General features: G+C 32.6%; 1 protein-coding gene across 1 annotated transcript; it reads right to left on the bottom strand.

Annotated features, from left to right (window-relative positions):
• Positions 1-240: 240 nt before the first annotated feature.
• Positions 241-27,288, bottom strand: LOC148597096 (SMAD family member 6-like). Its single transcript, XM_088562966.1, has 4 exons — positions 26,197-27,288; positions 21,704-21,760; positions 20,736-20,807; positions 241-2,122 (listed from the first exon to the last, which is right to left on the bottom strand). Exons 1-4 carry the CDS (start codon positions 26,588-26,590, stop codon positions 1,575-1,577), a joined length of 1,071 nt encoding a protein of 356 aa, XP_088419092.1. The 5' UTR covers positions 26,591-27,288; the 3' UTR covers positions 241-1,574.
• Positions 27,289-27,756: the final 468 nt, after the last annotated feature.

The raw sequence follows: 27,756 nt of genomic DNA, 5'->3' as shown, positions 1-27,756 counted from the left end.
TAAACTATAGACAGTTTTTGAAATGATGACTCTGAGTTTGTGATTGGAGAAACTGATTCCACTCAAAAGATCTCCACTGTGGAGAGTGGAGAAATTAAAATTTGTGCTGACAGTAGTGTATGTTTTTTTGCAGTCACAAAAAGATTGATTTATATTTCATAATTCTGCGAGTTAAACAAGATTTCATTTATGTAAAGAGAAAAGAATTGAAAAAAAGGTAACATTTAAATAATTTAACCATTTTTATTTTGATTGATACAGAAAAGTATATTATAGTATAGCCACCATTTTCCTCCAACCTACAGAGTGAAGTAATCAAAGTTTCATGCTAGTGGTAGTGTACAAATCAAAGAACCAGTTAGATCCATTCAATTTGATCTATAAATTCTCATCCCTGCCCTGAAAGTCTGCATTTAATGATGTCTTATATTTCACTTTTTAAGTGTTATTTTGAACATGTTTTCTGGAAAATCTGGAAGCCGTTTCCATTTTCATAGATTCCAAATGTATAATTGGACAATCCATAAAATTTGGACTGGTCCAACTAAGTTAAACTAAGCAAAAAGTTTTATGCAATCCCTGCATATGATTGATGACTTGACATCACTGAATTTTTTTTCTTATTTTCTTAATTTGAATTTAGAGGAAAATGAAATGTTTTCACAATGTTTTCATCAAATTTAGAAAAAAGGGAAATAAAATTAAATTATTGATTCAGAGCAGGTGATGAGAATCCTAAGTTTCGACTTGAAGACTGAAATACACCACAATATAAATAAATGATGGCAAACTTATCTTTATAACAGCATTGGTAAAGCCTAGGGGATGCCACTACTTCTTTTTACCGACAGAAATAGACAGAAAATAATTTTTGTAAAAAATATAGGATCCAAAAGTGTTGACCCATGATGTTTAGTGAAGCAGATGCATGAAAGGGTGGAGATATTTTATTCACAGAAGTTCCTTCTGCAGAGTAAAAATTTTGTTGTATCTACTCATGATAATTGGTAGAGTGTAATTTGAAAAGTACAAACATTTCTGCAATACTAGCAGCATCTGTTTTTTCACACCTGCTTAAACAACTTTCCAAGTCATTTTCAACTCAGGCATATATTTCAGTTCAAGCAGCACAGTCTAGTCATTCATTTTCAAAATAATTGGAGTTATCTCCCTTAGAACATAAAAAATTATTATAGGAAACTTTCATTAATGTGATATTTTTTATACTGGAAAGAGGTCAACTGAATCTAAAAATACTGTAAAAGTACTATTGTTCGTGGGGTACCAATTTTCGTGGTTTTCGTGAGTAATGCAAACCATGCTGGAAGACGAAACCCCCTAGAAGTGCCTACATCAATCTAAAAATATGTCTACTTTGGTTCCCAAAGAAAAGGAGATTTCCATTGATGTGTATACTGAAAACCTAAAAGCCACGAATTCAAGTTTCTTCCCTAATCCACGAAAATTGGTATCCACGAATATTAGTACTTTCACAGTAGTACTTTATCAGAAACAAAAGGAGAGAAGAACTACTGAATGTATATTTGGTGTAAAGATTAATTGTTCTAATAATATCACCGATCAATCGTCATTAACACTTCCAACCAACATGGACAAGATGTAATAAATTGTCTGTGATAGTTGGGGCCCCAGCCTTTAGCGAAACTGATTCGTATGGAAGCTCGATCAAATGGCCCATCCACATATCTCTGTTCCGGTAATTGTTTTCGAAGACGAACAGTCTCATAGTCAAATATTTTGATTGAATGACCCGCTTGAAGTTTTAAAACTGGTAACGTCCGTGAATAAGTGTCTTCAAAAGTTGGCGAGTTAAAAAAAACAGGAAACAAAGAACGATTATACAGCCAAACTCCATCTTCTTCACGACTCAGAACAACACCGGTGCTGATTTTTTCTCGAGTTCGTTTGACAGAGTCCTTTTCTGCATTTTCCTGTATAAGGTCCAGTGACAGGCCATCGCCATGAGGTAGTGATTGAAATATACTGACGTAAGGTTCATGGACCATAAATAAGCGTCCAATACGTTGGCGTAGTTCCCAGTATGCAACAGTACACCAGTGAGGACCACGAGCACAACCGTTGTTCAAAGATACTGAATCATCTAAAATGACAAAAAAAAAAGTGTCAAAATTCGGAGAATATTTTAGTACCAGCTGAATACTTTACCTCACTTGAGAGTCTCACACAGAGGCTGTCTGAATTATTTAATTTATATAGGAAGTCGAAACCCTACGTTCTGGGCACATATTACAGAAAATTGATGAATTATTTTTTTCCAAAGTATATTCTTATTCAATACAGAGTTACATGTACATGTATATAAATGGAGTTACATGTACATGTATATAATGGAGTATAAACAAAAAATCAAAACAACCACAAAAACTATAAAACAAAACATACAACCTGCATGTAATAAGAAAACTAAAAAAACATGGATTACAATGTATTTACGTTTCAATACAGTAAAAACACAATTGATTTCACTTTCTGGATATTTGCCCTAAATTTATCAATGAATTGTATATTCTCTGCACACTGCAAGGAATTCCTCCAGCAGTATACTATAGTTGCCTCAAACATTAATTTCAATTAAGTATTATCTCGGAACATATATAACTTGTCATAACTTTTGGCAGAGGTAGAAACACAAAATTATGACATGGCGTCTAACAACATTTCTGAGGCTTGGAGGTGTGCAAGAGTTCACTGAGGGTCTTCATGGGATTTTTTCTAAAATACCTGAGGCAAAGTGTGTGGGGTTCTAGAACATGTCTCAGGCATAGTGAAGTGCAAGATTTTATTGAGGGTCTTCAAGGGGTTCTACAGCATTTCTGAGGAATAGTGGTGTGTAAGATTTCACTGAGGGTCTTCAAGGGATTTTACAACATTTCTGAGGAAAAGTGGCCTGGGGCTCTAAAACATATTTGAGATCAGTTCATTGGGGCTCATTTGGAGCATTCACAACATAGCTAGATTAAAATGGTCCAATCTACATGTTGTTCAATGAGGGATGAAGATACAGAGTAGTAAATGTAGTCTAATTAACATGGGTCCAACATAAGAAAAAAGAAAAACACAATTCTTGCCTGGTTGATATACATGTACATGTACATATAAGGATTTAATCATCTGAATATATTTAGTTGTGAAAGTTTACACAATTAAGATAAATTATATCAATTATCATAAATACAATTAATTTCAGACATGCTTATGCTACTTAATGAAAATCAGTACTATTTGATGTATTTTATTGAAATGGTGTTTAAAATTCTAAATTTTGTGATCTTTTACATAGGTACTGTTGAGAGATCCAAAATCAGCTTAATTTGAAGAAACTAGGAAAAATCTATACAGGAAAACATCTCTGTAATATGGAGGAGAAAAGAACAGACAGACAGACAGACAGACAGACATGCAGATGCTTGTCTTTATCATGAGTTACAAGAACACAAAAGCTCTTGACCTTAAACACCATTCATAAAGGTCATTTCGTTTCAGATCAACAGAGACAGACAGACAGTCAATGTATGTCCTGCCATGTCTTATTTGTGAGCAATTAAACATTAATTGTAGAATCTTTTATCCTAAGCATCATAAGGTGAAAGTTTCATGTATCTCAAAGCTACTACAAGTAATGAAGTTAGAGAGCTCTCAATAAATATCAATACACTAATTATCAGCACTTAGACTTGATGTACTCTGAAAATAAACAATGGCAAATTAGTCTTATTATTTTGGCGACATTGTAGATCAAGGGGACCTCTTGTTCAGCCCTATAAACTGTGTAGTGGGCGCCTTACATTCCTTAAACACTATCTTTATATACTTCATAGCATAAACCTGGCTCCAGTGGACCATACCATTTCACTAATCCATTTAGGGGTGGTTAGGTTATGAATACAAATAAGTCATTTATCCATGCATTTGTATAAGATTTAAAACCCTATTATAAATATTTTCTACAGAAAAAGTTATCTTCTGTTAAAGGGTAGTAAATTATCACCTTACTTCAATGTGACATTCTGATACCTCTTTATGTCCTCAAAAGAAAAATATATATTTTTAACTGGCAATCATTTTATTTTCCTAAGTCATTTTTGCTATAGAAATAAATGATACACTTTTAACACTTAAACATTTTTACACAGACTGTTTGTTTATGGAACTTGGACAGTTTAACATTACCTTGGGTAATGAAGACCTTTTCCTTAACATGAAACTTCTTTACATACACCATCAAAGTGTGTTTTTTATATTGGGGGATTGTGGACAAAAGGGGATGTCTTTTCTTTTCCTTTTCTTTTTTTTTTTTTTTTGAGGGGGGGACGGAGGGGGGGTACAATTTTTTTCATTCTTTAATAAACTGTTGTTATATCATAGGATTTTCATTAAATTTTACATCTTGTTTTTCATTTGAATTTCACAATTACATGCAGGAGGATGCATACATATATAGTGTTTGTCTCTCAGACCAACTGCCTTCAGCTAATCATAGAAAGGAAGCATACATACATGTATGTATACATGCAACCTCTTAACGACTGTCAAGTTTGATCCATGGGTAGATAAATAGTCTCGCCATGTTGTGGATGTCCACGTACTTGAAGCTAACAGTTGTACAGGTCATTCTGTCAGAAATTGTTTAATATAGAAGTAACGGTAAGTGGAGAAAATGTAATCTACATGTATACCCTGCACTTAGAAGGAGAGTAACTGTTTATAAGGGCATACCTGAAAGGGGCATTGCTGGGGAGGAGCAAGCCCTTGTGTGTGCCTACATCAATCTACAAATGCATCTCCTTTACTACTGATACATGATTTTATAATGAAGTATCTGAATATTTCTTGAAGTATCTCTTCTTTCTGAAGCAATTTTGAACTACATGTATACAAAAGCATCTGAATAGACTATAAACCCCAGCGGTGTATGGAAAGACTGAGACAGAATTGATCCAATTATTGTGATTTAAAGTTTAATAATTGCCGAAATATATCGTGGGGCAGTATCCCAAACTTTCTGAAGCAATGGTGAGCCATCTAAATATAATTATCTGAACTGTCTTTTATTCTCAATCAATAATCCCGACCAGTGTATGAAAAACAATCACTGGTGATAATCCCCATCAGTGTATGAAGAACAATCACAAGTGATAATCCCCATCAGTGTATGAAGAACAATCACTGGTGGTAATCCCCACCAGTATATGAAGAACAATCACCAGTGTATGAAGAACAATCACCAGTGATATTCCCCTATCAGTGTATGAAGAACAATCACCAGTGATAATCCCCATCAGTGTATGAATATCAATCACTAGTGATAATCCCCACCAGTGTCCAAAGAACATTCACTACAGAGTTAGAAATAGCAGTCTGCTCGCCAGTCTGAGCCCTATTTTTTGGCAGGGCTGGCTAATTTGAGCAAAAATCTATATAGCCATATAGTAAGTATAATGAAAAATTGTATTCAGGACTGGCTAGAATTTGAGTCGGTTTCCTACCCTGTTCACTAGTGAAAACCCCCACCAGTATATGAAGAACAATCACTGGTGATATTCCCTACCAGTGTATGAAGAACAATCACCAGTAATAATCCCCACCCATGTATGAAGAACAATCACCAGTGATAATCCCCACCAGTGTACAAATAACAATCGCTAGTAATAATCACCACCAGTGCATGAAGAACATTCAGTAATGATAATACCCACCATTATATGAAAAACAAAAGATACATTGGACCCTATCAAAGTAAAGTGGACAGTTAACTCCCTTCCCAATTCAGCTTATACATGTACATTTCCATATTTAATACAATATTATGAGTGTTTACCAGAGTTTTGATTTACAATACTTTTATAGTCCTCGGTCCAGACATAAGTGGGAAAATAAACAGGGGTTATGATTTATATGATCAAGCAATTGCTTGGTAATCTCCAAGAACCCTAATTATATTTGATTTTAATGTTTGTCAAAAACTAGAGACATCACAAAGGTCACTTTTATAGATCAGAATTTCCTGTTTTTATAGGTTTAAAAGTAAAATGTCCTCAACAGCAAACAACACATGTGCACTGGTAAACAATACTGTTTCAAAGACGATTTATACCACTGGTAATACATACACAAGGCTGTATGGTTTCAAACGCACTGTACATTCTGATTGATTGATTGTAGTTTAACATCCTAGTGGCAGATATGCATTTAAGGATGAGAAAGATTGACCAATGGAACAGACCCTACTTTGGAAGAGTTTGACCCGCTGAGCCAGAACCATCTTAAAAACTCTCCAAGTTTAAGCTTGAGCGTCTACATATCACTATCAACAGTTTAAACCTGTGTATACCAAACACCACATAAGCCACTGTACATTAACACCACATTAGGGCATCTTTAGATGGGTTTTATATTTTATACTTTAGATATGATTAATAGAATAAGTCTTTGTTTCTGTTATAAAATCAAATTATCTCCCTTTATTTAATGACAAAATTTCATGTTGCAGTTCCTTAATGAGCCAAAGGAAATATATGATTAACACATATTAAAGATTCAATCCTAATTGCTAAAATTTACCGACCAAATTATACTTAAACTAACTTTGGTCTTCTTTCAATAGAAGTACAGACTAATATTGAATTACCTATTTGTTTTGCCTTTAAAAAAAAACTTGTTACATTTCTTCCCAACTTAATTATTTATTACAAACTCTGGTCTTTCTTCTCTTTTCAAAACTGATAAATATTAAATTACTTCACCTTTGAAGAGTTGTTTCCCCTGTGAGGTTCTCTTCATTTTTTTTATAGAATATTCTTTGTATCTTGTAATTAAAATACTTTGGCAATAATATTGTATTTATGTAAAAGAGTTGCTTTTAGGACTTAATAGCTATCAATTAGGTAGAGTTGATCCATCAGGTAGAAACTTTGAAGATAATTATACTAAAAATTTCACAATTGACTACAGTTAGGAGTTGGGTTGAAAATGTTTTGATGACAACACCATGGGAAGGAGATAATCAATGTATCTGTGTAACAATTAATCAATTTATTAAGTAGCTGTCTTTATAAGAATCATGCAAAATCTAAAAAAAAGTGATACACCCCAGAAAAGGCTACATATTTTTAATTTTTGTAATTAAGCTGTTTATGAGTCTATATTATGAAATGTGTTATTATTCATTCAAATCTGTCTGCTCTTAGGAGATAATCGACATTGAAAAACAAATAGATTCTATTGTATTTGAGTGTCAGGAGTTATCTCCTTTAATTTTGAAATCTACAGTGCATTCAATATAATTTTTATCTCCCAAGAACACGGGTTATATGAAAAACAGAATGTCAATGTCTGTTTACTATGACAAATCAAACAAAATATCAAAAATAAAAATATGTAGGATTTTCACCAATGAATCACATTTTGCATGATTCTTACCGGAGTACTACTTAAATCTTTTGCATGAACCTTAGCTGGAGTGCTACTCAAGTCCTTACTTTTGAATCATACACTTCATCATAGGTGAGAAACTAGGGACTACAAGCAGCACCTGATAATCGTGTTGATTGATAGATTGATTTGTCCTGGCTTTTACCTCCTAAGGAGGAAATTTTTTGCATTTCTGACAAATAATGTTTGATCAATCAAACAGAAGCTGAAAAATGAGACAGATCGACCGACTTTCGCAAACTCCCTTCTAGTTGCAGTATGAGACGAAAGTATTTGAAGAAAATTCATTTCAAAAGTTCAATAAATTTCGAACTAGACTGTGGTATTTTGTGTCTATTATTTTACTTCATAAAACTGCACTTTTTAAAGATGTTTTGGTACTGATCAGCTGGCATCAAATAAAATTACATAATTTGGGTAATGGTTTACTACATGTAAGTTAATAATAGTGAGTTTTATCTATATTTGATCATGTGAGCTGAATAGTTTCAAAGTTTGAACTCCAAAAATAGATACATGTACATGTATAACGTATAAACAAGCCATGTATTAGGCTGACAAGGAACTAAATATATAATGTTGGTTAGTTTGTACAAGAATCTGGCCTTCATACACTAACCTATATAGTCCATTCAATGAAATGATATTCCTAGCTGATATTCCTCTGCCTAAATCAAACTTGACAAAACAATATTCCTCTGGCTTTGAATAATTCTTAAGTTGTAAAAATTCTATAACTTTTGTTGGATCAAAATGGTGATGTGCAATGCAACTATAAAATTTCAACAAAAGTTATCTCTGGTTTCAGAGGAGTTGTACCAAAAATAAAACAGGAAAAAGATGTGCTTGAGTCATTGAAAATTACAATAAACAGAAAAAAATGGACATACTGGAGTCCTGCAAAAAGGAAGACACAGAACAATTTGCTGTATACAAACCAAGAAAAAGAATGAAAAAACATTCACATCCCATAGAAAATGTAAAAATATTTTAGACAGACAGACAGACAGACAAACAGACAATTTACAAGTACGTAACTGCAGTATTCAACCAAAGAAATAAAAAGTTGGAAACAAATTCTCCACTAAAATTAAGAAGTACAATGGCCCAAATATTCACGTTTGTCCCAATTAATGGATGAACTGCTCCGATTTTTAAAACTGACATCTCCAACACATTAAACTACATGTAACTTTTCATTTTGAAGGCAAAACATAGTTTTTTAATGCCTGTCGCATATGACAATGTCAAAAAGATGAATCATCCTGTTTCTTCAATAGACATTGCTGTCAAAATTATGATACAATTGCGATCTAAACTTTGGACACTACCTACAATATACTAAATTTGTATTTAAAATGATGTAGAAGTTTTCACTGAAAAGGTATATGCCAAGATGTGTATCAGTAGACTTTGATACTAAGAGTTTAATCAGAGACATAAAAGTGTCAGTGACATGATGCTGTTTTTTTTTAATTTGCTTTCTTACATGGATTTTCCAAAAGATATTAAAATAAAAAGAAAGCTACTGGTATATAAAGTACATCCTTACTTTCTATATTTGAAAATCAAATACACAAAAAAAATCAGTCAGGGCCAATAAAATTGGTTTAAACAAAATAGTGATATGATAACATCAAGAAAAGTATGTATGGTGCCTAACAATCCTACAAAATTTCATCAAAATCCAATAGATGATCTCAATTAGGAGTTTGATGTTATGAGTGATAATTCAATAAAAGTCTCATATTTCAAAGTACAGAAAAACTGTATAAAAAATGGACAACTAACAACCAACACATTGATGATAAGAATCAAAAACAAAAAAGTCCCCCATACAAACAAAATATGTAACTACGGTGAAATGGAGGACCACACAATTCGGCAGAAACCACAGAACTCACACACTGAAAGTAAAACAGGAAAAAAAAGTACTGTAAAAGTTCTATAGATTTATTTTTAACTTCAAGTGGATGTCTTTTGTAATGTTATGGGATTTAAAATACATCAATTGAAAGGAATAAATTAATATTTTCACTACAATCCCAAGTCAAGTGGTATTTAATCCTGTTAAATGTTCACAAACAAATCAATGGATGCAAGGGGAGTTAACTCTGCAGTATTAAGCTATGTTTCTTTTCCTCTGTAAAATGGTCTACAATTTTTTTTCTTGCCCATATTTTGTAAATTTCCTGAATTTCGTTGGGAGTTTTGGGAGTTTAAGTAAACCAGCCAGAAAACTGACGCCAAAAAAAAGAGTTTGTACTAATAACTTTAAAAAATTGACAAGATTCAAGATCAAATGTCAGACTACAAAGAGTTTTGGAATACTGTAAACGTGGTTAATCCTAGTGGTTCCTAATTCTTTGATTACATCAGATGAAAATATTCATGGGTATTATTTTTGCAGTGTAATGATTCAATTTAGCATGTATAGTGTACTTTTTTTCCTCTAAAATACCAAAGAATTAGAATACTGTGTAAATTAATATGATTACAGCACTGGAACAGGGTTTGGATGATTTTTGGGTAACCATAACAACATAGGGAGTAAACAAGTAATCTATTATTAACATAGAACTTGAATAAATGAAGTGTTCAATGGCTCTGGAATGCCCAAACATTGACCTGGTCCTGGATTACAAAAAATTCTAATTACTGTGAAAGTACTTTAATTCATGGATACCAATTTTCGTGGATTAGGAAAGAAAATTTTGTGGATTCTTGAATTTGTGGTTTTTGAAGTTTTGAATCAAACTAAAACATCTGCCCACGATTATAAGTGGCCTTGAAAAAAACTAAGGCAGTAGACCGGATACAAATATCAACAGGAAACCAGTAGGAACTCAAATGGAACCATCTAAATACCACTTAAGTATCCAAAGTCTCAGGCAGTTGACAGTTTACATGTACATGTACAATATACATTTGAAACCAACAGGAAATGAAGATTTAATCAAAGCTGTTTCAAAGGCCATATGATATGTCCATTACTAGAGTGGGAGGCAGGAGCCATTACGACCCCTCCACACGATCTTCATTCATATAAATTTCCATCGCAAGACAATTAGATGAAGATGTGAAAACTGAGAGCTCAGGAGTGGTTTTTGTTTGATACATGTACACATCCACGAAAACCATTTCATGAATTTAAGACTAGTGATTCACCTCCTGCCAATCCTTTACAGGGAACCTCAAAATAGAAGTTGGATATATATGCATTTCTTCAACTATTTACAGAAAGACATTCAAAATTTAAAGTATATTTCTATTTTTAATCTACTTCCAAAGAATAGAATATGTTTATGTATTTTTACTAAATAATGCAGTGTTTAGAATCACATTAGCCAATAGAAATTCTTGGTGAGGGAAATTTGGCAATTGTGTTACAATGCCCTTTGGTAAGCAGAAAACTTTCAAACTTCTACAACCTTTGGAAAGCAAACATTGTAGGAAAGATTACTTCATACGTTTACTAAAATTCAAGGTCATTAAATGTGATTTTAATTTCAATTAAGTCAGAGAAATTTTGAGGCAAAACATGAACTTAAAGAGTCTATCTGCACATGTATGTCTCAGTATTTAAGAAAAAATAAATCATTTTTTTTCATAACTGCCCTAATATGGGAAGTTTGCCATTAAAAAATTGTGGAAAATTCTTTCACACATAAAATCTTCTATATGTTGATATTCAAATTTTAATAATTTTTTTTTTTTTTTACTTCAGCAGATCATAAAATGATGCACCAGAATTGCACTTAATACGCTACATATCAAAGACACTAAAGTCATCCACTTAAAGATACAAAGACGATTCTCTTCGGCATGGTCCCAAATTTACGTAAAATTGACTATTTTTGTGCAGTTAGTGGAGACAAACTGTCGTTAAATCAAAACATCTAAGTGCTCCTCCGCTGAAAATTTGTCCGTTTTCTCTGATCACTGGCACGTAACTTCAAAACAAAAATAAACCGTTCCTCTACTAAATATAGATAAAATCAGCGATGGCTTCTCAACAAGGAGGATATCTACACTTGACTTTTAATCTACAGTTTTAATCCTTCGATATGAACATTTTGACATTAAAACGCATAGAGGACGTAGTACTTCAAAAGCCGTGGTTTTAAAGGCAGGGTATAATCTGTCTAAATGAATTAAATGCTCTTTGTTTACTCTTCATTAAGTCTTTGTAAAGAGTCATTTTCTTAAGGTATGCTAAGTTAAGTTGTTATTTACCATCCCTCTAAACTAAGCATTGATTTTATAAGCAGGTTACACTTTGACTGGTCTAAAGAGATTGAAATTAGTACTGGTTTGAAGTCAGGGACCCTAAATTTCTGCTGCAGGACTTGAACTTTCATTAACCTAGGTACATGTACCATACTTTACATTCACTCATATTGGAGACCTTTACCTTTTTTCTTGTTGACCTTCTATTTAACAGGCAAAAAGTCCCATGACCTTTAACTCTTAAAACATTTTTGAACCCTTGTCTCATCTGGTAACAATCACATGTGAATGAGTAATCAAGGGAACCAAGATTATATCGGTAATCAAAAGAATGCAATCCAGGGACAAAGACCAGACATGGAAAACAGACATACACAACAAAGAACATAAAGAAACTAAAATCATATATACAAAGTAACAAAAGCAAATGAGCAACTCCGACTTCACTAAAAACTGGGAGCATGGACCAGGTGCACTGGTAGGGTAAGCGTCCTATGAATCACCTATTGGGACTGGACCCTTCTGCCTGTATTTGTTATTACTGCTGGATCAGGTTTAACATTATAAAAACTATTTGTAATGAGCTTTAAAAGTACATGCTTAAATCAGACATATTGTAAATTAAAAGTCTTGTTCATATAAGTGTTATTAATTAATTCAAAAATGCACACAGTTCTTACCATTCTTAAATATTTAAAATTTATTTTTGTATTATACTATGAAGTCCTGGTCCTTCCAATTTTCAAATACTATTACTAATACATGTAACATTGCATCTCTAAAATATCCATCTCCCTCCCTCCTTCCTGAACACATTATTGCATTCAGGAATGCATGGTTTGAACTAGTGGTGGTTTGAGGTCTGGGACACTCATTTCCTTAAGGAGGTAGACCTAGGGTAGGGACATAACTCTTGAATCAGTGATATGTTTGTATCATATTCAATTTCATTAAAGCCTACCAAGCTTTCATTTGAAGAAGAATGAAATTAGACCAAGTTACTTAGATGCTTCCATGAGATTGATGTAAAATGCTGAATAAAAACTTTCCAGGGATCTTGGAGATGTTAGTTTCCAAAGACAAGCACCTTCAACTACATTCACTAACAACTTAAGTAAACTTAAAAGGTTGATTTCCATCCAACCTTCACACAAAATATGTAGCAGGTAGGATGATTTTAACATTTATTTTTGATTTCTTACCAAATATTTGCTAGCCAAATTATAGCTATTTGAAGTATAAATATGTTCTAAATCCATATGGACATCAGCTAATCAGAAGAAACATCATTTTAATCACCAAATGAAAGATTTGTGTGTTATAGTACCTCAATACTAAAACTGACAGGAAAAAGATCCTGATTTTGAAATTCCCTCCCTTTTTTTTATTATTTCTGTCAATTTGTTAAGAGCACGTGACGATGAAAATCTACTAATCAATTTTATTTGGTCTTATGGGTCTTCTCAAATGAACCATTCAATAAGTTCAGGACCTTCCAACCTTGAAAGTAAATTTGGACCTCTGGCGTCAATTTCACAAAAAGTCGTAAGTATGAAATCGATAGTAAATCATGACGTCACAATGCTATTTTTGTTGTGACGTCATTATTTACGATCAACTTTACACTTATGACTTTTTGTGAAACTGTCGCCAGGTCTTAGAAGAAGTCATAATTTGTTTTATAGTAAACTGTAATATATATTACTTGTCCATATCAAATATACTCTCCAGGAAGTTTTCATATTATAATGAACAAAATGTATTGATTTATACAGGTAAAAAGACTTAAATTAGGAATCACCTCATTCTAAAACTGAATTAGTTTGATCAGGTGCAGTGTTTTCTTTTGCCATTAGCCCTAAGCCCATGGCTAGTAAAAATTGACATGTGCTAGTGAAATGATGTGTACATTTCTTGTTTTTGGCTAGTTGAATTCTATACAGTCCTCTATTAATCTGGCTAGTCCTTGAGAATTTTGAAGGAATGAATTGCAGGTGATACAAGGTACAGGTTGCATAGTATGGCTTATCCAGGAGCGTAGCGGTTAATTGCAACAGCAACAGTGACTGCCCTACCAATAACAAAATTACTACACGCCATACCTATATTTTACACTACAAATTTAATACAAGGTTTTTACACAGCATACATACTGAGCTTTTCCCTTTTAAGCAAGCTGTTTTATTCGCTATACCTGTATAAATGTGGTGCTATGTCGCTGTTATCTTCTAAAGAAACAAAAGAATCGCCAAATCATATTCAGTGATGTGTAACTTAAAGTGCATTAGTACTTTTAGAATTAAAGAAATGGTGTGCACTTTAAAATACAGAAGTAGCAGAAAGGATAGGGCATTTTATAGACAGTTCCCAATCATCAGAGGTCAAACTTTAAATGAATAATTTTGGCAAACCCTCAAAGACACAATTACACAGATTTTTTACATGACCGATATATTCTTGGAAGCGGGATATCCTAAGGCAGCAGCCATTTGATTTCACCATCTATTGAACACAATTTTTTTTTACATCTTTATACTACAGCATAGCACCTTTCACATAGTCAGCATGATTTATTTTTTTGTTAATTTTTTTTTAAACAAACATTTTTTTTTACTCTCCAATGATTAGACAAATTATTTTTTTCCACATTTTCCAGAAATAAACTTTTTTTTTTTCAAAAAAGATCCATAGCCCCCACTGCAGAAAATCAATAGGTTGCTGCCTAATTCCTTAACTTTCAACACATCAAGCCACTAAGAAGTAAAAAGAAAACCTCATGTTACAAAATTGTTTTACTAAATAAAAAAGATTTTTATAGAAATAGTTAAAAATCTGGAGGGGTAGAATGTTTTATGTATGATCTTATCTCTAACAGTATATATGTACCATAATCTTCAAAAATGGAAATATATTAAAAATATTCCCTCATTGAGCCTCAAAAATATAAATGAAAGAAAATGGAGTGATAATGCCATTTAAAGTAAAACCCCAAGACCTTAGATACCCATTAAAATGTATTTTTCACCAAGACACTGACGTTTTCTATATCTACAGAGGAATTTACCGAATGTTTAGACTTTTATATGTTGATGGGAGTTTATCAAGTGCCGAGATAGACCTGTTAGCAGATGACAACTAAAGAAAAGAGAAGTTTGACTTCTCATGTGTTTGTTCAGCAGTAGTAAATGTTTAAATTTTTGTTAATATTTTGTTCAATTGGGGTTGTATGTCATGAAGTAAAATAATTTCTGTTGTACAGATATGTATCACCTGTTCATTTAGTGCAAAAAGTTTAAATTAAAAATGCTGTTACCCTCTAATGGTTCAAAGAAATCCATCAACTCCTAAGAATTTTTCAAACTTCCATTAATCTGAAACTTTTCATTATCTCAAAAAATATTTATTTACATGTACCAGGTATATCCAAATTTTCTTGAAAATAATTTCTTCTTTTTGGTCATACTAAAGACATGCAAGTGTTTCCTTGGTACCCTTTTTTTTCTGTGCAAAAATAGTTAAAAAAAAATACTACTAGATACCTTTGAGTGGTTTTATTCAAGTGAACAAAACAAAATCAATACATTTACCCTAGAAAAGAAAAATATAGAAAAATGTCCTTTTGAAAAAGAGACCATAGTCTCCAACAGAAAAGGAGAAGTTAAATGTAGTCTCCCTTGGTAAAGGCTTTGACTGTGTTCTTTTGGCACCTATTCACTTAATGACACTGATAAATAAAGATCCAATTAAAATTAACCTACAAGTAACATAAATGTAGTTAGGTTGGAAAAAATTAAATCAAATGGCTTCTCCCTAAGATAAAAGACCTTAGGAGTTCAGAAACATTCTAAACGGACAACTTCAACTCAGATGTATTTAGCCTATGATAGATGTCAATCTACATTGCATGATTCAACACAGAAATTTGCATCAAATTTTAATATTTGTTTTTCTTTAATTTAAATGCACATTGTCAGAATATTTAATACAACTGACATTTTACATGTAAAATGAATCTAGACTTAGGCCATATCATATTTACAAGGGGTTCGTTTAAACATCTCAGATTCTACTCTTTTATCCCATTTATCGTCAAAATCTGCATCATATAAAAAATTCACAATGAGATTTCAGTGTAAGATTTTGAAACGATTTCCTGAGTTTTACGATCAGTTTCAATGGGACTGAATATTTCAAAACAACCTTTGACCCTTGTAAATCAGAGAGGCCTTTGTTGTTAGCTAGTGACTTGGGGCATTTAAACTGTGTTTATATGGCTTTTGCTCAGCGCTGTAGATCTATACTTGTATAGAATTACTGTAACCACATAGTGTAGTTAGTCCAACCCTTTCATACATGTAGCTGATCAAAAAGAAAAACAAGAGCTCAACATGTGCACGGAACATTTTTTTTTTTGTTTTACTGTATATACATACATGTACGTAAATGTAAAGATGAAACATTTATTTATTTTCTAACATGTTCATACTATCTAATACTAAGACATTTGATTTACGGTTAAAATTAAGAGTCAACCTAATAAATACATGTACAAGAAAGTACATGTATGACCATCTTCAAATATAAGGACAAATTTTAGACCTACATGTACAATGATGCACACCATCCCCTTTTAACTAAAATGGTAAATATATGCTTTGTACAAGGATCATTAACTCCTCACTTCCTCCAAATTTTCATGTTACTTTTCAAATACTTAGTTAATTGGATACAAAGGCCAAATTAAGAACTTATTTGTTCTCCTCCCTACTTATCCACTGAAAATGACCCCTATATCCAAAAATTCCTCTTTTAATTTCTTTTCTGTTCCTTTATTTCACCACATTGATCATATATCATGTACTTTAGAAAAAGAACTTGGGAGCCTACCTACCTACTCTTTTCTGTGGTGTAGGGTTGGGAGACAGGGAAACAAGTAAATTTTCAATTGTGGCCTAAGTAAGGATAAATTTCTGGCCTCAAAAGAATTCACAGAACTAACTGGAAGTCAATCTCAGAGCACACTGACAAATCTTAGCATTCTTAACAAAACAATCTTAAAGGACCAACATATTTTTTCACTCTATTATAAACCAGTGTCATGTTGAATGAGAGAACACAAAAAAAATATCTCCATTACACGTTTGACTCCCCTCGATGACGCCACTCTATAATAGACAGACTCGACTACACGGAAAACAGGTTAAAACAAGGTAGAAATATAAAAACGCTAGTGTAGTTATTGTTGGACTATATAGGTAAAATGAACAAATAAGATAATTAAAATTTGAAGAACGTAGCCAGCCTGTCGACAATTAAATATGTTGTGGGACTAAGGATTGGTGTTTTTAACATAGAGGGACATTTACGAATAAAAGCGATCGTCTCCATAAGTCTACCATGAAAGATAAAATGAAGGGGCACACAAAAGGGGGATTTAAATATCAAACAGATTTTAGATCATGTCCATTAGATGATGAATGATTGAAGTATTTATGGTGCCTTTGAAGATAAATGTATATAATAGATATTTGAAAAATTTCTGATTGTTTTAGATTACCAATAAAGCAATGTCAAAAAACTTTTCCTTGTAAACATGAGTGCTTATTAGGCCATCACAGTAAAACCTATTTAAAATGAACCATGGCAGGGTTCTGTGTACACATGGTAAAAATGCACTTATGTGTAATCATTTACAATTCACATGGGATCTAAATTTAATTTCAAAAATGAAAAGCCCTGGGTTTTTTGGCATCCTAAAAGAAAGGTCCATCAGCAGAAAGTAAAAAGTCCTCAACAAAAGTTAACATTGGTACATGTAGGTTCAGGACCTAGGTTAGTGACATTTCACCAATCCTGCATCAGAAATTCAGGGTCCTAGACCTCAGTACTTAATTTGAACACCTTCTTCTGGAGAAAGCTGGTAAAGACAAGTTCAAAATTCATTCTGAGTTTGGTTTAGACAGGTTCCACTGTTTACCTTTACAATGTGACATGTATAATCCAAAAAAACTATAATTCTGTTTCTTCTGACCCCACTGTTAATACATTAATTGTATCGACTTACAACCAAAGCCCTTTCTAGGCAGGTTTTTTGGCCCATTATTAATTCCTTCATGTTTTCTTCCTAATCATTTGGTAGAAGAGGGTCTATGGATCTTTTATTTGTCTTATAGAATTAATTTTAGCTAGTTCCAAGGTAGGAAACTCACTCAAATTCTAGCCAGTCCTGAATACAATTTTCCAATATATTTACTATATGGCTAAATAAATTTTTGCTAAAACTAGCCAGCTCTGCCAAAAATTAGCCAGTCTCGGGCTGGCTGGCAGGCTACTATTTCTAACTCTGCTCGTTCAAAGAAAGTTTTTTAAAATGGCCAATATAACTGTGAAGAAGGTCCAAACTATCCTTCAACTAAAGATCACTGACTTCTAGTGATGGATGGGATTTGAACAAAATTTTCTATAATATCTATGATTAAAACAGATATTACAGTTACGCTGTCTAAACCAAACCTGTTCATTTTAAACAGGTATGCAGTTAATAAAGGTTTAAAATTTATAATAATTGATATAAAAAGACTCATAAAAGTGTCAGGTTTACACAGTTTATCAGATTTTTCAGAGTTTGGATTAAACAAGTTTCACTGTACTCAGAATCAATTATCAAGCCAATCAGCTTAAATAAGCAAGACTTTGTAATAATACTTTATACTTCCTTTTTTAAAATACCTACTGAGTTATCTCCCTTCATTAACCTTTACAAAAACAAATCTCTAATCTATTCTGCAGGAGTTATTCCCCCTTACATAACCTCTTCTAAATATCAATTATTGTCACTGAAAGTCATACATCAGGGACTTTTACATGACAAATTATCAGTCCGACAAAATACCTTTATACCATACTATGTCATGGTTTACCGATTACAGTCGTAACCTTCAAACTAGCTTGTTTCTTAATCTCAAACTAATCTATAAACTTGTAAAAAGAAATAGTGTCACTGAAGAAAAAAGGAGTGGATTTGTGTCGTGCTATTATCGTTAAAACTTTCCTATTTTATGTCGTAAAGTTTGAATTCTTTACAATAAATCTATATAACTCTATTATCATAACTTAAATTTAAACTTCTTATAATTCAACCTTAGCAAAGGCTAAAAATTTGTTTATGAATAAATCTATGAGCTCCGCTATAAATATATGTATGCTTTAATCTTTTATCAATAAATTATAGCTAACTATAACATTTGTATAAAATAAACTTCAATTATTAGGCATATTTTTTTTTCAAATTTCAAACATGTTTTTAGGTCCAGGAAACCAGAATATACAAACAAAATCTTACACATTGGGTTCAAACCCTGTTAATATTGGGAGGTGTCAGTCAAACCTGCCTTTACAAACACTCATATTCAGCAATAACCTGTCGGAAAAAAAACTTTGAACCATCCGTACCATTGTAATGCATTTTACAAGGTATGTAAAATTTACCTGTATATAAAGGCCACCTGTCCTAAGAGACCATTATTTTGCTCTCGCTAGGACGGTCACTTACATGTACCATGTACAGGCCTGACTCAAAGTCTACATGTACATGTATCAAGGCATATTTCTGTCTCCTTCATCAGGATCTCAATCAACTTTATACATGTATATAAAATCTACTATAAACCTTTTATTTAAACCAAAATACGGAAATATGTCTAGGATATAACCACAAAATAAAAAAAAAGAATTTCTCACAAAGCTTTGCATTTATAAATCAATCATCCAAGATATACCCATAATAAAATCTTAAGAGCTGTGGCTAATTAGTTTGATGTTAATCATTGAATTAACAATCTTTTAACATGTACTTCTTTCGTACCGTCGACTCCAACATGTATAGACTTCAAGTCCCCAAGTTAGTTTACATAAATACCTATGTCATGATCAAGCAGATTAAATATATGCCAATAAGATGCAAATCGAATTAAGTTATTTTAATGTCGTCTAAGTGATCCTATTATAAATACATGTACATGGTAGTAGTCAGTCCATCACATATACCTCCACCTTCAAAACACCAGAGGTTTCATTAAGAACTGTCAAAATGTAGACAGTTCAAAAAGTGGAAATGGACAGATCAAAATCACAATGGGCCCCATTCCCCCTTAGATAAATTTTGAAGGTGTAAATGGTCCATTTTCCCTATTAAGCATGTTCACTGAAAACTGAAAAAGAAAAAAATACCTGTGCTTCCGACAACATGCTAAAAAATCTATGGTCAGTAGGTAGGCAAAACTTTTTAATCAATGAGCTCATCAAAGCACTCATTTCTATAATAAACAACCCTAGATACATCTGTGTTCTGCTCATAAAAGGCTTGAAATTAGTGTGGGTAAGAGGACCAGCCCCTTTAACTTTTTACCGTGGACCTTAGAAATTTCATGTACCTTGAGACTTGACCTTTAACCCATTTCCTTAGCATTTAATTGAGGTCTTCCATTTTTCTTCAAGCCATAAGAGAACAAGTGATTTCTCAACTTGGAAAAGTGCAGGACATACAACTCTAAAAATTAAATTTGAACCTCTGTTGTACATATAGTGAAACCTGCCTAAACCACACCTTGAATAATTCAAACAACTACCTAAACCAGACATTATATTTAAGTCCAGTCCCTCCATATCTCATGACCAAATCACCATATCTCATGGCCAGACCACCATATCTCATGGCCATATCATCATATCTCATGGTCAGGTCAGGTTAGAAGGGTGTAATCAGAATCAAATGTCCATCAAACCTGGGCTGGAAAATTTAATGGGGCCGAATTTGTGAAAAATCATGATTTCATGCCAAAAATTTATTTTTACAGAAATTCTGAGTCAGACCTTGTATCTATTTAATGTGTTTTGTTCCTACGTAAACCAAATCTTTTTCTTTTCCAAACCAATTTTAATGTCCAAAAGGGGTTCCATTGATACAGGTTGTACTGTACATGTAGATATTGTACTGGCCACCAGAGATCTAAATTCAATAAATTTAACATTACCTGTGTAGTCAAGTTGATGAGGTGTGGGAGTATTTCCTGTTTCTGTAGATTCCATTTCTGATTGGTCAAAATCTGAAAACATGAAAATTTCAAATTTATATAATTCATCATGATATGATGTACTATCAATATAAATTTGAATGTATGAAGATAAACTTCTGTGGTATTCTTTTTCTGTTTGCAAATATTTCCTTGCACTTTCCTGCATATTTGTGGAGATAAAGAATTTACACCTTGAAAACAGCAATAAAAACAGTCATTCATGAGCAAGGAACATCATTATCATTAAAAAGTATTTGAAATATGCATAAAAAAAATTACCATTAGAAAACTAACTTTAAATCCTTCAATGACAAATATACATGTACATATTATATAAAGACTTTACTTGATTGAATGATTCAGTGATGTCACAGCATACAAAAAATATTCTATAGTGGAAGAAGATGCTGTTATATTGACAGCAAGCTGGATTTTTCCACATTGTATATCCCATTTTTCGCTATATCAAGGTCCATAACTCAGAAAATGATAATCGCAAAAATCAAGAAAACCAATACAGACCTCCCTTATGATGAATTTGAAAAGATTCCGTCCAAGGCTGTTTAAGGAGGTATACCTAGAGTAAGGGGCATAAATCTTGAAATCAGTAAAATTTTGGTATCACATTCAATTTCACAAACACCAATCAAGCTTTCATTTGAGACAGAATGAAATCAATCCAAGTTACACTGATGCTTACATGACATTGATGTAAAATGATGAATACAAACGTTCCAATGATTTGAAGGTTTATGGCCCTTATCCTACGTCTGCCTACTTAAGTAAAATCACATACATTTACAAGTTTTGTCTGCCAACCACCCACGCTCTGTACATCCCTAAATCAGTAACCGTCCAGTAATACAAAATTTTCATTGTCAGAACAAACATATCCCAGAGCTACATGTATATCTACAGGAACATACCTGTAAAGTGTACCCGTTCTAAAGCTGACCGATCATGAAATGATGCTGCTGGATGACCTACATAAAAGATATAAACAATAAACATTAATGTACGTGTACATGTAATTCACTAAACATTCCTGAAAGAATACATACCCCTTGTTATCTGTACTCTAGTGTACAATATGTACAAATGTAAATGTACAAATATGGACAAACAATATCATACTGAACACAGTGGTTTTCCAATCCTTATTTAGGGTCTGAATTTTTAGCCCCATTCCTCAAAAAAATATAATTCGAATTTCATAAAGTTCAGCAGCGAAATTCCTAATTTAAAACATTGTCTGGAGATTCATACACAATTAAAATTATCTTTCCACTCTCTGAATTAAATTTGTCATCACCTCATGGACTTCCATGCGATGAAAACTGTATTGGTCCTAATTAGGAACTTTTTTCTTAAAATACTGTATAAAAGTCCTTGCCATCATGTACAAATTATGAATATACATGTACCATTTATAATGGCAGATTGTTTCATAATCTACATGTATAGATCAGGGGTCAAGATTAACTTTTAACCACATGGGCTACTAAACTTTAAAATCATAAAGAGCCCAGAAAAAAAGTTGGTAGCCCAGGTTTCTTGGGGTTTCCTAACCCCTGAAATAAAATTTCACATTTTACAATATACAGGATGCGGAAATTAATAAGCAATTCTAAATAAGAAACCAACATCGGTTATGAATAATTTCCGTATTATTAGAACTGGTTACCAATAAAATTTAACTCAGGATGCTACGTTTCCGATCAAATGGTAACCAGTTAAAACTCCAACCACAACTTTTGTTTACAATAATATTTTTTTTTGCAATTTGCTAGCTGGGCTACTTAAATAGAACAAATGGTAGCCAAGGCACATTTCTGGTCACTATTGGCAAGTGGGCGACTGTTAATCTTTTCCCTTGTACATGTACATGTACAATGCATCTCCTCTTATTGCAAAACTCTGTTAAAGGACAAATCACTGTAACGTTTACATCAATCTCATATAAACATCAAAGTACATGTAACTTGGACTGATTTCATTCTGTTACAATTAAATGCTCCATAGGCTTTGGTAAAATTGAATATGATACGAACATATTACTGATTTCAAGAGTTATGTCCCTTACCCTAGGTCTACCTCCTTAAAATTCTAACCTTATCAGAAAATTCTTGTCAGAAACAATTTTCCAGTAATTTACTATAAAACAAACATGGTATTCTATGATACATGTACTGGTATATGCATTAACCAGTGCTTGTTTTGATTCTAAACGTTATAATGGGAAATTCATTTAAGATTAGCTTTGCAAAAGCATGTAATTCATTTTTAACATTCAACCACAAGCAAAATATTATGGTGTATAATTGTAACTAAACAAAAATGTTAGTTTAACTTGAAATCTAAACATGGAATAGTTAACCACAATGGCGGTGCTTTGAAAAACGTAGAACTCGAGGACCATTGAAAAAAAAAGCTTTCAAATCAATGAATTAACTTTTTAATACTCAGGAATTCAAAATTTAAAGTTAGTTTAACATTCAACATTTTAAATTTATTTATTTTATTAAAGTGCAGGAGTTAGTTCTCTAGGTATTTATCAAAGGTCACTGAAAGGGGTTTTAACCAAAGCCTAATCAACACATATTTCTCTCTCTTTTTTGTGATCTTTCATGAATATATTTGTGTGTTTTCATAGTGTACTGGGCTTGGGGTTTCATAACAAATCTCAAATTGAGATTTTCCTCAAATCCTTCCTCAACTTATATTTTGACCAATCAAATCACTTGAACTTGAAGATTTCAGGAAAAACTCAATGATTTGAGGAAAATTTAAAATTCAGATTTTTTTTTTTTTTATGAAATCCAGGCCCGGCCTATAGGTGTATGGTCATGGGTTGGTCGCAAAGATTAAGGATTGTTGTCATAATGTACTGGCCTATAGGGTGCATGACCATGGATGGGTATAAAATATTAAGGATTTTTAAAATACATGTATTTAACCCTGTGATGTTCTCCTCCTTCACTCACTGTAAACAATATAGTGCCAGTATATGAAAACTACCAACCATCAATCTAAATTTAAATTTGAGTTATTTGAAGTCCCCATACATGTACATTGTATTTCTCAACTATGACTCCACTGTACCTCAGTTAATGATGTGGGTTGCATCATCATACTAAGAGGGCCATCATTGTTATTTCTTCCACATGTGCAGGCTAAAAATCAAAACTTATACCCAAAACTTATACCTAAAAAATCTCGTCTGAATATAGCTGAAATATTGCTGCTCGGACGTTAAACCCCAACAATCAATCATATACCTTAAATGTACATGTACACGTATGTTAATAAACATACTTCATAGAATAGAAATTTAATTTAATGACTCTTTATAAGCACTAGAAGACATTTTTAATCATCAAAACTAACTGTAAGTGCCTTCAATGGTAATACAGGTACCTTCTACATGTACTATGTATACATACTGATAAACATGTAGAGTAAGAAAATTTGAACTATATGTACATGTAACTATAAATTGATAAATGTGATATCTTTTCCTCATACCTGTACATTAACTTCTACATTTACATTTACTACTTCAAATACATGTACATGCAGGGTGAACATAAATTACATTTACAATGTACATTTACACTGTGACTTCATACCATATATTTTTTATCCATATACATGTATTTCAAAATCAGCTTCATCCTGAGTTGAGCATCTATTTAAATATCGGTAAGAAACGTTAGATCATTTACAATGTTATCAAATCAATTTACATTTTCAGTACATATTGTACAGTAAGATGTACATTTGTACATACAACCATTGAATGTACTTCATACAGCACATACATTTATGATATACATCTTCATTGTACAATACTTGTATGTACATGTATAAATACACTTTGTACAAAATGTGGTTCTTCAACATTTTAGGGATTAGTTGTGGAGAGGGTTGAGCCTCCAGTATATTAGATGCATAAAACATAAACATTTATACCAGAACCTTGAAAAATTGTGAATGTGACACCCAACACCAATTCTCATCCCATCCCTTCCTAAAAAATTCCTGGGATCAGTCACAATACCCGGGACTTATATGTACTCATGTACATTTGTATAATAGTAACTTGAACCAGTATAACAATACTGTATATTTCAGACAAATTATATAAAATGTCAGGTTTTAACTTAAATGATTGTTTCTAAAACATGTACATGTGTACTAATACTGAACAAAGTACAACATTTCATTTAAGAAGAAAGCCCAACAGCCCTGCCCTGGCAACCCAAAAACTTGACTAAATCTTGCATTAAGTCACTTAAAAATGATGGAAAATACAAAATTAACCATAGGTGAAACCCCCATTGAACCCCATTTGTTTAGGTATGCTTACAGTGTATAATCACTGAGTGAATTAACTTGTACAGTGGCTCCAATGATCTTAGGTGTTATAGACATAAGTCTATCGTTTTTATACTCCTCAAATTTTTTAGGAGTTTCACCATCCTATCAAGTATATCTACATGTATGAATACATGTACATGTCTATCGGTTAAAGTCTATTGCTTAATTACACTGTACATGTATCAAATCAAAATTACCTTTTTAATTAGGTTAAAATTAGCATACTTTAGAACAGAATATTGATCAGAACTTCCAGTATGATATCATTGAAGTATACTTTCTTTCGATAACCTGTACATGTTCTGTTTACATTAATTACATGTACAGTACATGTACTGTACATGCATATGATTATGAAATGCATTTTAAGATGTACTTTTCAGTCCATGGCTCTAAAAAATGTGAGGCCTGATTCTTTTTTTTTTTTGACATTCCAAATTATGAAAGAAAAAAACCTTTCAGGGAAAAAAATTACCTTTTCTTATTTCACCATTTGTAATTTACCTTCAATGATTTAGTGCAATTAGTATAACAGTACATGTACATAAAGACACTATTGTATACTGTATAACTTATATACATGTATTACAGGGACCTGTAAATACATGTACATGTACTTAGTACATTTATTCTAGATGAATACTGCACAAATGGACAAATAATATGAACTGAAATTTTCCAACTAGGTAAGTAACAAGACAATACAATGCTATGATGTTCCAATTGATGGGCTACAGAAAGAAGGTTTTTGTGAGATCAGTCAATGTCTTAAGCCCTGTTTTCCATCAAAATTGAAATAATGTAAGAAAATGGGGGTGTGACCTTTTCAGTAAGTTGTAGTATTAGCACTACTTGGTCAAATTATTGAGATCTATTAAAACACACACACACAGGCAGACAGGAACACTTCCACCTCCAGTCAAAGAAATATTGAGGAAGTCAAGAGTAAAGCAATAATCATTACAAATACATGTACATGTATCTCTGTATGTACATCTAGATATTTCACCTATAATTAATGAAAGAATGTAGGTATTACCTGACTTTCGACTCCAATGATAAGGATTACAGCAATGGTATGCTGGATCATCCTTTGTTTCACAATAAGGCATTTTCTTTAGATCTGAAGTCGAAGTCAAATCAGGCCATCTCCATATTTGTAGGCACAAAATATGAGGGGCAACAGTCCGCCTCCCCAGACGTAAATCCCCTTTCGGGAGGAGCACACATCCAGTAGGTTCATCTCCACGACTCTCAACACTTTGAATCAACATTTCTAGTTGCTTTTCTTTAAGTCTTTTTAATAGTGACTGAGTAACGGATTTTTTCTCTAATTCTTCTGGATCATTTTCATCCGAACTCGAGGTTTCATGTTGTAAAAGCCTAAGTTTCCACAGTCGCTTCACGTGGGTAGCCCTTTTAGAACGGAACATAAATTGTATACAAGCCACATTGGAACTCTGGTGTTAAACTCCTCCAAAATAATTTTCTGAAGTAAAGAATGCTGATGCTCCTCTAGAGAAAAATGTAAAAATGCCAATTTAGGACGAACTATTTCTAAATTACATATTTTTACAATTTCAATAGTTTGATGTCGTTTCAATTTGTTAACTATGTTCGTCCCGTTAATTAGCTAATTAGAACAGCAGGTGTCCGCTTGTGATTGTAATCGTAAATTGGATTAATCCGTTAATTGTGACAACTTAATAATTGATGAACTCTAGTAATTTGCATGAAATAAAATGAAACACCTTTGATAATAAAGCCTAGTACACGAGCATATAACACACCTTCGCTAAATTTCTCTAACAGGTGAATGTTATTGTGTATTCCTCACTATCCGATGTTCAAATTGCAATTTAGTGTATTCGGTCAATTGTAACAGATCACAGAGTAATCCTCTTTAGCTTAAAAATGATCATAATTCATAACAAATATAAGATATTCGTGTTCAAAACATAGCAATCACGGTCGGTGTTGACCTGGATTAGTCTATTGTTGATTGAGGGGGTGCAAGGTCAAAAATCATTTACCTGAACAAATCATTAAGAAATTTCCATTGTTTACACACGAGTACAAACGCGCGCAGTTAGTGAAATGCAACTTTCAACTGAAATTTTCTTTCTGTTTTGATTGTGGATGAGTTTTATGGCGTATTTATACGTATGGCTAATATTTTTCAGCCATAATTAATAAATTGTTGTAACTTCTACAAAATCTTTTACACAGCCGAGTTATTTGGATAGTAGTTCGGTTGATTGGTCAAATGCATCCACGTGACTTGTCTAGACTTTTTGGCGCGGGGCAATGTCGCCAGCTCTCATTGCTTTGGAGTTTTATCAGATAGTCTACATAATATTTGAAAAGCACTCTATTTGACAAGATTTCTTCGGGGAAACAATTTAAAATAATTTTAGAAGACAAACTGATGACAGCCGTGATATATTTCATAAAAGATATTAATCCGACTCCAGAAAATTCATGAATGAATAGAAACGAAAAAATACTTGTTCCTAACGTGTGAAAAATACTCCAGATTATTTTTCAATGGTTTATTAAAATTTCACACTGTCATTTTGCAATGTCAATTTAATATCCC

The sequence above is a fragment of the Perna viridis genome, chromosome 15 (assembly GCF_037379345.1).
Source record: "Perna viridis isolate PV_CMFRI_1.1 ecotype Kerala chromosome 15, ASM3737934v1, whole genome shotgun sequence".
Taxonomy (NCBI): domain Eukaryota; kingdom Metazoa; phylum Mollusca; class Bivalvia; order Mytilida; family Mytilidae; genus Perna; species Perna viridis.
This window is presented reverse-complemented; position numbering and strand designations above follow the sequence as displayed.

Coding starts and splice junctions, on each gene's coding strand:
- LOC148597096 (XM_088562966.1), bottom strand. CDS start 26,590: ATGTTCCGTTCTAAAAGGGCTACCCACGTGAAGCGACTGTGGAAACTT. Junction 20,808..21,703: donor AGAACGGGTACACTTTACAG/GTATGTTCCTGT, acceptor TCATGTTTTCAG/ATTTTGACCAATCAGAAATG. Junction 2,123..20,735: donor TCATCAACTTGACTACACAG/GTAATGTTAAAT, acceptor TTGTCATTTTAG/ATGATTCAGTATCTTTGAAC.